At 42.3% G+C, this 13,095-nt stretch overlaps 1 protein-coding gene across 34 annotated transcripts in view; it reads right to left on the minus strand.

Moving 5' to 3' along the window:
* Positions 1-828: 828 nt before the first annotated feature.
* rims2a (regulating synaptic membrane exocytosis 2a) overlaps positions 829-13,095 on the minus strand; it is a 192,741-nt gene continuing 180,474 nt past the window's right edge. For all 34 annotated transcript variants that reach the window (XM_032517825.1, XM_032517819.1, XM_032517813.1 and 31 more), the window contains 5 exons: positions 5,991-6,132; positions 5,335-5,447; positions 5,100-5,201; positions 3,522-3,661; positions 829-3,433 (listed from right to left, as the gene is read on the minus strand). In XM_032517825.1, coding sequence (XP_032373716.1) covers positions 3,230-3,433; positions 3,522-3,661; positions 5,100-5,201; positions 5,335-5,447; positions 5,991-6,132 — 701 coding nt within the window. In that variant the 3' untranslated portion in view covers positions 829-3,229. The remainder of the gene's footprint in view (positions 3,434-3,521; positions 3,662-5,099; positions 5,202-5,334; positions 5,448-5,990; positions 6,133-13,095) is intronic.

Below are 13,095 nucleotides of genomic sequence, written 5' to 3' on the forward strand. Positions count from 1 at the left end.
AAAATCTGAGCAAGTGTGTCAAGACTTGAGCAAAGAGTGAAGAGGTCGAGAGCGAGGGAGACGTGACCAGAGCACAGATAAAGGGTTTTTGAGAGGGCACATGAGTTACTGAGATAATATCAAACACAAATACATTTATTTTATATTAATAGGTTTTTATATTAACATTTATTTAATAGGTTTCTGTTTGCTCAAATTACAATATGTTTTGCCGGTGTTAATTTCTGTTCAAAGTGCTTGCAAAATATATATGTCTCTGTGTTCAAAACATACAATTACTCATTTAGGAATGAGCCAATTTTGCAGCGGCACCGGGGCTCCGTCCGGAGCTTAGCGCCACCCATGACGATTGTGATTGGTTTAAAGACATAGCCAAGAAACCAGAGCATGTTTTTCTCCCATCTACGTCCACACCCTGCTATGCCCTGCGGTACCCTGCTACGCTATGACCTACTACTATTTTTAGTCATAGTTCCGTTATTTTTTTTGTGACTGTTATTGCCACTGGTCATCACACCCCCAACCGGCACCGTCAGACAACCACCCACCAAGAGCCTGAGTCACTTGTCACTGTCGCACTACTGCTTGCCCTTGTGGGAATTACTGCAATTGTTGGGTCTTTGTAAATTATAGAATGTGGTCTAGACCTACTCTATCTGTAAAGTGTCTCGAGATGACCCTTGTTATGATTCAAATCTTTAAATACAATTTAATTTAATTGAATAATTTTTTCTGCGGCTTCTATAGAAAGCACTTGTGTGTGTGTGTGTGTGTGTGTGTGTGTGTGTGTGTGTGTGTGTGTGTCGATCGTAGCACCCAACTCTTGGCATCAGTGTGATATCAATTTTTTTTATTTTTAATTTGAAAAATAACTTACATAAATCTCTGTACTCAACCATACTCAACCAAGACATAGCCTTGGCATTAACACATTGCACCAAAAAAGAGAAAAATGAAAAGGCATTCAAAAGGATAAATAACATATGTCTTTGTCATCATGTGAGGCAATTTTCCTGTTCCAAAAGAGTCTATCAATCTATTCATGGTAGCTTGTTTATTCAAATTCTGACATCTAAAGGTATTTACAATGAAAATTAAAATATATACCATAGCTCGTTACAGCGACAAGGTTTTCTTGGACATTGAAACGCAATATCGTCATCTGGAATAGGAATAATGCCTCAGTTTAATTTCATTCAGACATACTGCAACTATAAGATTCACATACTTCCCAGACATGGGAGGCATTTATAATTACTAAAAATAGAAAATAAAAAATAAACTGGTCTTGGCTTTTAAATAAAACTAACAAAAATATAGTAAAATTAATTTCATTTTCATTAAAACAAGAAAAAACAAAACATTTTCTGTGGCAATATCCCTTGTTATTTGAACTTGTGATTAGCTCATTTTCACAAACAGTGGCTGTAATATTGAGCCACATACATCTCTTGCATGTTTGCTGCCTCTTGATTAGGTATAGACCTCTTGCTGTACCAATACAGATTATTTTTGCATGTTCGTCAACAATACTGAAAGAAAATACACTTGCAGTCGCGACTGTTTCGTCAACCTCCATTAAATATAAAACATTTTCCTTGTCACTTTTTTTCAGAAACCTGAAAGAAAATATGATCTCGGGGGTGGAATGTTTTTGTTAAAACGTCAATAAATTGGCCGCAGAAGACCAATAACTAATTTGCTGTAGAGTTCAATTGAAAGTGAGGGAGAAAAGTAATGAAGTTGACATGCACTGTACAAGAAACTGCAAAAATTCCAAATATCATCTTTATCAAAACATGCTGAGTTACTGTAAGGTGTGCCCAAGCCATGTTGCAGAAAATCCTTTTCAACATGCTTGTTAAACAAATCAAATCCAAAATAAAGTACATCCTGAAACAATACAGAACTGTAAAATAACCAACAGTCCGAAAATCTGGACAATATCAGGGGACTGAACAATGGTAGCAATGAGTAGTACCCTGAAGTACCCTGGGACAAGGAAGAAAAAGAGAAACATGTACAATTTGCACATAATTTTTATCTTTATAAGGCATGAGCCTTTTAAAATTATTTTGAAATAAATAATTTACATTTATTTTCATTATCACTTTTTGTCACATAAACATTTTCTGTTAAAGTTTCCTTTAAGTTTGCCTTATCTGCATGTCTGCAAAACACCGACTCATGAATGGTCTAAAGAATGATAAACAATGTCTTCTTCTTTTTTAATCACGACGTTGCATTCACTCCCCTTGAAAACCATGCACTAGTGAAATTTATCTTTAAAAATAATATAAATTGTTGAAAATGGCTGATCTGTTTTATTTTTCTTCATCTTTTTTTTGCAAGTTGCAGCCTCAAGAAAATAATTGTCTTTCTTTTTTTTTTTTTTTTTTAAATTCAGCTAAATTTTTGTCCATGCAAATGAACTAAAATGGGGAAAAAATATGTTTTCTCATTTAATTTTCATACAATATATCAACAGAGAAAGAATGATGGTAGATTGTACATCTTTTGATGGGGTTGGGATTGTTACTGTAGATTCTGGCGTGTCGATGGTAGCCACTTCTATCTTGCCTCTGATTACCTTTCTGGTGACTCACCAGTACGGTGTGACTCAGTACATAAGCCTAGAGTGTGGGCTATTTTCTTTAGAGGTCTAGGGGAGTGTGGATTCAAGTTGGGACGCACCTCACCCAAAGTGATGGTCTCCAAAACTCCCCCAATCTACACAGCTAGGTCTGTTGGCGTGGCGTGACCAAGCATCTGGATAGAAACAGTGTCACCCCCCCCCTTCAGATACAAGTACACTGATGTAAAAAAAGAAGGAAAAAAAAAGATGGAAAAAAAAAAGAACAATCATAAAAGCAAAACATTTATTTTTCATTCGAAACAGGGCTTCTGTAGAACTCGTTTTGCGGTTCCCAGCACTGACCCCCATGGCTTCGAATCGGATGAAAACCTGGAACTGACGGATTCCTCGTGCTAAGGAGTTCATTCCAGCTTCCTCCAGACAACAACAGACAACACCGGGCAATTCCGGCCGCCAGGTGCTTTGCCATGTGCACAATGTGCGCAACGTTCTTGCTCAAAACACAGGATCACGTTTGCACCCCCTAGAAACAGGCTCAGAAGACACAACATCAAGCATGCAGTGTAACCGGGGGGGGCGTGACCTGTAATCGCAACACTGGCTGCTACAACAACGCTATCAGTCCACACGCTGCTATGATCGAGAGAAACTGTCCAGCGAGGATTGGGAAGCTCTTCTTGTCAGTGGGGCCAGAGTAGGGTCCACCAATGATGAAGGAGGGAAGAGCTTAAACCAGCCAATCACCATGTTGGACAGGTCCAGCTCATCTAACAGTATCTGAACTGCTCCCATGAAGGATTTATGGTCCATACGTCCATAGTCGCCCCAAACGATGACCTGCAGAGATGAAACCAGACCAGGAAATGAATCAAAAGGACGAAACATGTTGTTTTACATGCTTTGATTCCTGTTAGACCTTTCTTACCTGTAACACCTTCCCTCCTGGACTCTCCTCAAACGGCAGTTGCTGCTGGTAAAGAGGATCCAAGGTTTTTCTTGCTACTTTTGTTTTCTTTTTGGCTATGCAGACTCCGTTGTCCAATAGGTAGACCTTTACATATGGTGCTGAGAAGAGAGGAGAGGAGGTAAGCGGAGAGCCAAGAAAACCTTATACAATATGCACCACCACTTCTTCTTCTCCCCCAGCCCTGAAGAAACAGTCTTTTTCATCCTTTCTTTCATTGTACTAGTGCGTTGCCCGTTTGGAGTGCCTGTTCAGAAAGGTCCACTTACTTCATTCCCAGTATTTTTCCCCATAACTTGATTCTAACTATTAGAGCGGTTCAATCAACCGTGTAACAATAGGAACTGTTTGTGGTATACATGTTGCAGCACGACTGTTTTACAGGTTGCACCTAGAGGTGTCAGAGTAGCCATGTGTGAGAGCCAACTTGTATGTTGGCCAGAAGAAGGTTAAATAAACGATGGGCCAGGCAGTGACTAAATGGATGTTCCGTAGTCTTTGTGAGTGATGAAGACCAGAATCTAACACGGCGGCAGTGGCAGTGAACTTTGGCCGTGTTATGAGAAGGTAACGTTACGTTAGCAGACTCAGCTAACCTCGGCTCGGCTGGGATTCATCTAGAGATTCAGTGTGCCTCCTTTTTTTTCCATCCAGGTAGCAATTTGGCCCAGGCAGGGGGTGGACGGACCCCGCGGGGCAATGTGGCCCGACCCCGGGCGACAGAAGGAAGGATTTCAATCAGTTTTTTGGCAGATGACCACTTTTTGGCATATGCAGTGTTTCCTCTATGTTGATTTTGTAGTGGCGGCCCGCCATGGCAAAAGACATAGGGCAAATGCACTTTGTAGTCATGGTTGCCTTTTAAATGATCCTGCCGACATAGTGCACCCCCCCTTTTGCCTGCCGCTCACATTGCAGTTTAACAACAAGTAGAACTATTCAGAGGTTTTTGGGCCCGTCCAGTTTGACTCCACATAGTGTTGTGTGTCGCTTTCTTCGAGTTGACTATTAAAGAACAGATCCACCAAAAACGTCACCGCGGTGGGTTCGTTCTGATTGGACAACGTTCAACTTGTCAGTTCTGTCAGCTCATCGTGATGATATCAAACATCTGGAAACATTACTACGGTAAGTTTAGTTCAATAGACCTGACCCCACTGCTAAAAAGTTGGTGAATCACTACCAACGAGCCTTCTAGTTCTAGGCATGCAGCAACTGCGCATGTGTGGGTGCTGTACTGTGCATGTGTGGGTGCTGTAGTGTGCAGGTGTGGGTGCTGTACTGTGCATGTGTGGGTGTTGTAGTGTGCAGGTGTGGGTGCTGTACTGTGCATTGTGTGGGTGCTGTAGTGTGCATGTGTGGGTGCTGTACTGTGCATTGTGTGGGTGCTGTAGTGTGCATGTGTGGGTGCTGTACTGTGCATGTGTGGGTGCTGTACGCACAAAGATACCCCGATTTATAGATAGATATCAACATTTATTGTATGTTACATTTAAGTAAATTGCCTGTGATAACAACGAGCGTGGTAGCTTAAATTACCTGGCAGTGCCTTGGAACTTTGTTTTCCCACAAGGCCACGGGCTCGGATAATCTCCACCTCCAGTGCTCCTTTCTTGTCCACCATACCGATCTGGATGTCACCTAAGCAAGAGAAATAACAGACCTTTAGCACACTACTGACTTGATAGTCATCAGCATATAAGTATATCTAACTTAGTGTATTACCACACTTAAATGTAAATGCATTGAATATTTAAAGGATTTCTGTTCTCACCCATAGGTGGAGTAGCCAACGTCTGTCGTCCGACCAGCTGGGCGGGGCCCAGACCGTCCAGGAAGTCACTGAACTGGGCTTCTGAGGAGAGCCTCACACTAGGGAAGATGAGACTAAACAGAAAGACACATTGGTTACCACAGAGATGAAAGGTCCAGTTTAGTTGATATAAGACAATCCTGTAGTGTTAAGGCCAATGCAACATAGGCCTGTATGTCCCTTTAAGACATTCAGGGCTGGAGGTTCTCTTAATACATCCATGGCTGAATGTGTCGCTAAAATACACGCAGGGAATGCGAAATGCATTTTGGGAAATGTTGGTTTGGTTTTTCCAGGGCTCTTAGCCTGCCAAAAAAGTTTTTAAAGTTGAACTTCAGACATGATGCAGACGACAGCAGAGCAACAATTACTTTCAGACCCAGACTATGACTATGTCTGCTATCACTTTCAGTTTAGTTCATTAGGGCAAAGGAAATACTTGACTAATTTTGCTGCTGCAACACTGTTGTTTCCCATTTTATTGGGATCATTAAATCTATCTATCTATCTATCTATCTATCTATCTATCTATCTATCTATCTATCTATCTATCTATCTATCTATCTGATGTATGCAGGAGATTTTTGGGACTGTCTACAGATTGGGAGTGTCCTTACTTTCCCTCGGAGCTGTAGCTGTTCATGCTGCCGTCTGTGGACTCCCGGCTGGCCTGCCGAGTCATCCTGCTCCTCATCTCCACCGCCAGGCCCGTCTCCGTACTCCTCTGGATCGTGCTGCGTAACTTCTTACCTCCCGCTTCTGCGCAGAGAATCACACACGCAAAGAAAAGAGAGAGGGAGGGAGGGAGAGAAAGAAAGAGTAATAGAGACTGTCAATCCATGGCCTTGCATTATTTTGAGACCCATACAGCAAGTTGCACTTGCACGGATTATTACTGACAATCCTATTCTTTCATCTGCTCATAGAGAAATCATTCCAGAGGGCAACAAACCACAAAAAACTACTCTGTAAATGAAACTCAATTTATGTAACATGGCATGAGTAACGCTTATTCTGGGATGGCAATTTCACTGTGACAATCAAACAAGGTCTCTAATTCAACACGCTCTACAGAGTTCTGGCTCATGTGCAGCCCTCCTCTGGTCTGTGCTACCGGCTGCCTGTGGGGGTCTCGTGGGAGCCGGCGTGAGTCCATGCTCGACCCATAAACATCCAGCGTATGCCCCCCCCCCCATCTGTACTGATCCAAGACGACAGCTGACTCCAAGCATTAACCCTGCTGCTGCTCATCCCCACCCAGCCCCCTAACATCCTGCGCGTGGCAGGTGTACACATACACCTACACAAAAGTAAGAACTAGACACACAACTGGCAGACGCACGCACTCACACACAGAAATACACACACACAGACGCACTACTATGTTTCATTGTTTATCCTATTAAGAAGAATTCTGGCAAATTCTCCTTTACTCTGAGTGTAGGGTGAGTCATCACAACAAGCAGCAGTGATGCTTAGGAGCTTAAAATGAAATCGGTCCCATTAGACAAGTACTGAAGATCACAACGTGTTTGCATGAGCCACTCAACTTGATACTTAGCCATTTAGCTCTGTTAAGCTGCTGTGTTAGCACCTGCAATGTATCTGATCTAACCTTTATGTTTAAACATGAAATCATGCATGGCTATGGTCAAAGACTAATCATCCAAGCATAATGAAATGATTCTGCACCTATTATAGTTATGGCATCTTTTTCACATTTGTAATTGAGTGCAAAATTGAGGTCATCATATTATATACCGGATGCCAGATAATGAGCGCAAAGCCAGACGAAAGTAATAAAACACAGTTGCCGTCACTTCCCCGTCACAATCTCCATTATTCTGCCCGCCTCCTCTTCCTGCTCTTCACACTCTACAATATGAGACAAAGCAGCGGACCTCGGCCAGTCGGATGTTCTCAATGAACAGCAAAAACGCCATATTTCAAGCATATCTGTTTATCTGCTTCGTTGCACACGTAATAGGATGCTTATGTTATCAGCTGTACTGCTGACTACAACCACAGATGCAGCCCGTACCTCACGTCCTATAATATCAATCAATGAGTGATCTTTTAAAATAATAACTTAGAGAACTACAAGAGCTGCTTCGACCAAAGACTCATGAAATCGTTTTCACTGCAAATTGTAACAGATTGACCCATGAACACATCACCCATGTCGCACTGTTGCTTGCTCCAGAGGAGACTACTAGAACTGTTGGGTCCTTGTAAATTCTGGAGTGTGGTCTATCTGTATAGTGTCTTGAGATAACTCTTGTTATGAATTGATACTATAAATAAAATTGAATTGAATTGAAATCATGGTATAAACTCAAAAACAAAAAGTCTATATCCTGTTCCTATACATACACAGTCATGTATCTACAGTATAGACTACAATTTAGTCTATGATGTAGGTTGTTATTGCGTTGTTAAGTCACTGAATAACACACAAAACTGCATTTAAGGCAATGGCCGATGAGATAAATGTGTCAACGACGGGAGCGTTATCAACACTGGTTGCAGAGTGTGGCAGCCAAGCCCTTTTGTTAAGTACCTGGCTACATGAAGCAGCGGTGGCAGACAAAGTCAGACAAACTGGCTCGTCACCAGAAGTTCACTGCCCTCAAATCTGGGCCTTGCCAGACAGGAAAAGAAAATGCCTAGCGGAGCTGCTCGGTGGCCAAACAGCGTAAGAGTACAAGTGTGTGTGATGCTAAAAAAGAAATAAAAATATAAAAGTTTCAACAATCAAATCTTCTGCAAATCCATGTAATATTTCTAATTGTCTGTAAATAACTGCCCTGCTAATTGAATAGGAAATGATAAGAGCTTTTTAGGAAGCATACATTCACACACAGCTATAAAAATACAGCACATTTACACAGCATCTGTCATCACTATTATTCTGTCATTGGGCAATGTTTAAAAACCCACTGCCCACAAGATACAATGATTCAGTCCAGCTACTAAAGCCTTTGTTTTCATTCATAGAGCCAGGACTAGCATGAGTAGAATATGTCTGCAGACTGGTTCGTATAACCATGCATGTTATCAGCAGTAACAACAGCAGTATATCTATTTCAAAACAAATTGATAGCCTGGATCATCATTGATAAACAACTTTTAATTCATAATGTTACACTTAGTACGCACAGCTCCTGCGCCACATTATCCGGATTTAACTACACTGTTATCTTAATTAAATTGATTCCATCTCTCCACCTGGCCTAATTCTCCCAAAAATCAATTCCTCTGCTGCTGGGACATTTCCCCAGTTGTCACCTTACCTTCGTCCTCCTCATCGAAGGAGTTCATGCATGGGAAATAGACAGCCAGCGCTTCGAACGATGCAGACAGGCTCATCTTGCTCTGGGAGCGCTGGATACGCATCCCAGGGACCGGGGCAGAGGTATCGTGGCCCTGCCTGCCCATGGTGACCGGCAGCCGTCCTTGTCAATGTGCAGAATCGAATGCACTAGACGTCAGCTTCGCCTTCACAAGCTGATCTCGCTCCTGAAGGTTTAAAAAGCAACTCAAATCTAATCTATTTGATGAATTCCTAATCCTAGTAGTTGAAGTCTCTACGCTGTAGGAGATCAGGTCTGTGCTATCATCTGGTCTGTCCTTAGATGCTTGGCCGATTGCATCTCAGGGAGAGCTTCAGAAAAATGCTGCTTCAGTTGCTGAGTCTTGCGCTGTCTGGGTCTGACGATCCTACTGCACCTCTTTCTTCAGGGGGGGAGGGCAGAGAGCTGCATAGCGCACCACCAATCAGAGAGCCAGGCTGCTCACGCGCACCTCAGCTGGCTCTGCGGGTGAACAAGCTCTACCCAGAGATACTGAGCCCCCCCCCACTTCATTTCTCACCATGTTTTTTAACCTCTTCTTTTATAATTTGCTCTTTTTTCTCATCCCTTTGCTTGCCGTTTCTTGTTGCTTTTGTGCTATTCATCACTGTTATTTCCCTGTTTTCTATGTCCACTGTCCCACAATCCCTTCCTCTCCCCATCTCATCTACAGAGGCCAGTGAAAACAAGCTGTCATTAGGTCTGCAAGCAGCCCTGCTCCTCTCTGGTCCTGGTCAGACCTGGCATTGGTGATTTTTTTGATAAACCCATAGAGATATTTCACAAGTGCGTCATACGTCTTTGGCAATTTGGATTGCCTGGAACAAGCCAAGCAATAGCCACAGTTTTTCTTGTTTTTCTTTTACTTTCCGGCAGACTGGGCACAGGATGTGCATTGATGCCTCCTACTGGTTAAAAACAAATCATTTTGGCCATTGCGCAATATTTGGTCTTTGTAAACAGAATTGATATATTTTTTTTGTTTGCATATAGAGCAGGGAAGTGAGATCTGATCACAAGTGGTCATTATAGACACATGTGGAGACGCATTCTAATGCCAGGTGTGAACTGACATACTGATCAGATAACCCAAGAAGCATGCTAATGCCGAGTCTGAACAGGGCCTCTGAGAGGGCTTCAGCCACACGCCGGTTACTCAGAGTTCACGTGCCAAACTCTGCTTCTTTATTTTTTAGTCATCCAAAACCACCTGTACTGTGTGTTGGGAGGAATTCAATCACAAACCACACTTTCAAACAATCAGACAAGCTCTTTGTTTGAATTAGGGTCAAACTTGTCTAAACATGAACCTTTTTTCAGTCTACGTCTTCCACTTTGTGGACACCCGAGGTCAGCCTGTTTTAAACAGTCCATGGCAGAAAGACACAACAGTGGTGCGATGAAAAAAAGGGTTCTTTACAGGTGGTTCCTGAAATACTGATTAATCTGCTACGGGCATGGTGTGGTTACGTGCCTGTGGTGGTAACACATGAAGCAAATGCATGGCTTTAAGCCGACCTTCAGCCTCTCTGCTGACTGTCACTTCTGCAGCTTAGTAAAAAATGAATGAAACTGTGAAGAGAACCAACTGTGGTGCTTTTGTTCTGAGCATGTGTCTGACAGAATAGGCACAGGACACGACAATTATGGTGCACCAAGATAAATATAGCAAGCTCCCTATAGTATTATAGCGATGACAAAAGTTCCACCCTTAGAGACACGGCAACCTACTTACACGAAGTAGCCTCTTAATGCATGGCGTCCATTTGCAGGTTCCATCTGGATGAGCGCAGCGAAAAACAACCCTTAACATTTGCAGCTTAGAGGAAATTGGACAAACACACTGTGTGTACATTATAACGAAGTAGGTCATTTCTAATGGCTTTTTTTAAGTGTTTCTTCAGGAAATCATTTAGGGCTTCTGCTGTCTCTCCTCAGACAGAGGCATTGTGTTGATTTTATTAAATGAAAAACACAGCCCATTAAAAGGAGAAGTCTTGTCTTTGAGAGAATCAGGTTTAATTTAGAGGTTTTTACTCATACGAGCAGTGTGGCGGTAGGTAGTGTGACTGTAGGTTCGCCACACAGACATATTTCAAAAAAGTCATTGCATGGCATTTCCAAAAAAAGTGATAAAAAGTCACAGTATTGCATGTGGAAAAAAGGGATTAAAACGTCATAGTATTGCATGTTGGAAAAAGTAATAAAAAAAAAAGTCAGAGTCTGCAGTGATTATTTGCTAGTTACCAGTTGGCAGGGGTGTGTCAGCTAAGCCAGCGTGCCACTAAACAATGTTGAAAGCAGTAGAGTTTAGCATGCCAAAAAAAGGGATTCAAAAGTCATAGTTTAGTATATCGAAAAAAAGTCATAGGATACTATGTCTAAAAAAGACTTTGATCCTGTGACTTTTTCATGTAGCACCAACAGCAGGTTGAGATGTTTGGCTTTTTAGAGACATGTCTCTATGACTATTGGATGGAATGCTACTAAATTTGATACCCCTGGTGTCCAGAGATTGAATCCTAATGACTTTCGTGGTCTCCTGGATGGATTTCCATACAATTTGACACATACATTCCTGTTCCCTTCAGGATGAACTGTAATCATTTTATTGATCCCTTACCTCCTAATCTAGCGCCTCGTCAACATTTCAATTTTGGTTTTCGACCATACTAATTCCCATCATCCTAAACCTTAACCATAACCTTAACCCTAACTCTAACCTTAACCGTAACATTAACCATTGCCTAATCCAAGTGCCTTCCAGGCAGTGAGTAGTTGGGGGCTTAAAACACAGATAAACTCATCCTAAACTGTACTTTGTGTTTAGTGCTAAAAGCTAAATAGCGCATTTTTGCATGCTAACAAGCTAAATTAGGATGGTACATATTACACCTGCTAACCATCAGCATGATAGCGTTATTATTGTGAACGTGTTGGCATTTAATAATTTCTAATTTATACATCCCCAGTGAGGAAATTACAATTTACTCTCTGTTTTTTTGTGTGTGTAATCCTGAAATACACACACATGTTTAGGACCTATTCCTGCACAAATGGAGAGATGTCAGAGTTAGTGGGCTACCCTGAGCGGTTGGGGGGTATGGTGCCTTGCTCAAGAGGGGAAGTGGCATCTCTCAATTCACACCCCATACTTTGGTCCGTACAGGGACTTGAACCAGCGACCCTCCAGTTCCCAACCCATCTCCCTACGGGCTGAGCTGCCACGCCCCATTGAAGTGTAACAGATGTGATTTTAAAACTACAGGTCCCAGTACGGCCTAACAGTCTGATTGTTTGAACAGAACATAGTGGAGGTTGTGTCTAACAGGCTTTCTATTGCATGATATTCAACTACACACATGGATGTACCATGATATATACCTATAAAAAAATATTTAATATCCACTTTAAAACTCTTGATCATTACCTGAACTTTCTGCCAGAAATAACAAAAAGGACATCTAAGATATGTTAAATCGTAAATATTATTAGAATTAATTGAATTTGCTGAGACTGTGACCAGTGGTAAGAAGTATCCAGATTCTTTGCCAAAGTAAAAATGATAACACCACCATGTAAGAGCCGTCATTTACAAAGCATGATAAACATGTGGACTCAAAATAGTGATTTATTTTAAGTTATAAGCTAATTAGCGGTTTGCGCTAGCTTGTTTCCAGCTAGAGACACACTATCGATTAGCATTAAAATATATCCCAGTCAACTCGGTACATGTGTTAGTAACCCCTAGGTTCATTTGGTCCCCTAGGTTCGTCCTTTCATGTACTTAGTTACATTCCAACAATGGCTGGGAAGGACCACAGAACAAGCCGACAACATCACGGCTAATCCGTCTTTGCCTATGGCGATAGGAGCGTCACGAGTCATTCACTGTGACAACACATTGGGCGCGTGCTGTGTGTTTCAGCCGTTTATTCTTACCCATCCCCCCACTGCACACGGACAGAGAGAGAAAGAGGCACCGCAACATGTTTCCTCGGATCAGGGAGGCGCCAAAAATCAGGGTAGCAGCTGTCCATGGTCCCGCCACATGTCCTGCGATGCCACGTTACATCCTGCTACGCTCTGCGGTGCCCAGCTACGTCCTGCTGTGCCTTGTAACCGCCACAGTGCCCTACTATGCTACAAGAACTACTACAACAAACTCTTCATTCTAATCCCAACCTCGTCAGACACCGCCTCCAAAGAGCCTGGTCTGACCGAGGTTTCTGCCTAAAAGGAAGTTTTTCCTCGCCACTGCTGCCCGCACTGTTGCTTGCTCTGGAGGAAACTACTGGAACTGTTGGGTCCTTGTGGATTCAGGAATGTGGTCTAGACCTACTCTATCTGTAAAGTGTCTTGAGATAAC

The sequence above is a fragment of the Etheostoma spectabile genome, chromosome 6 (genome assembly GCF_008692095.1).
Source record: "Etheostoma spectabile isolate EspeVRDwgs_2016 chromosome 6, UIUC_Espe_1.0, whole genome shotgun sequence".
Classification (NCBI taxonomy): domain Eukaryota; kingdom Metazoa; phylum Chordata; class Actinopteri; order Perciformes; family Percidae; genus Etheostoma; species Etheostoma spectabile.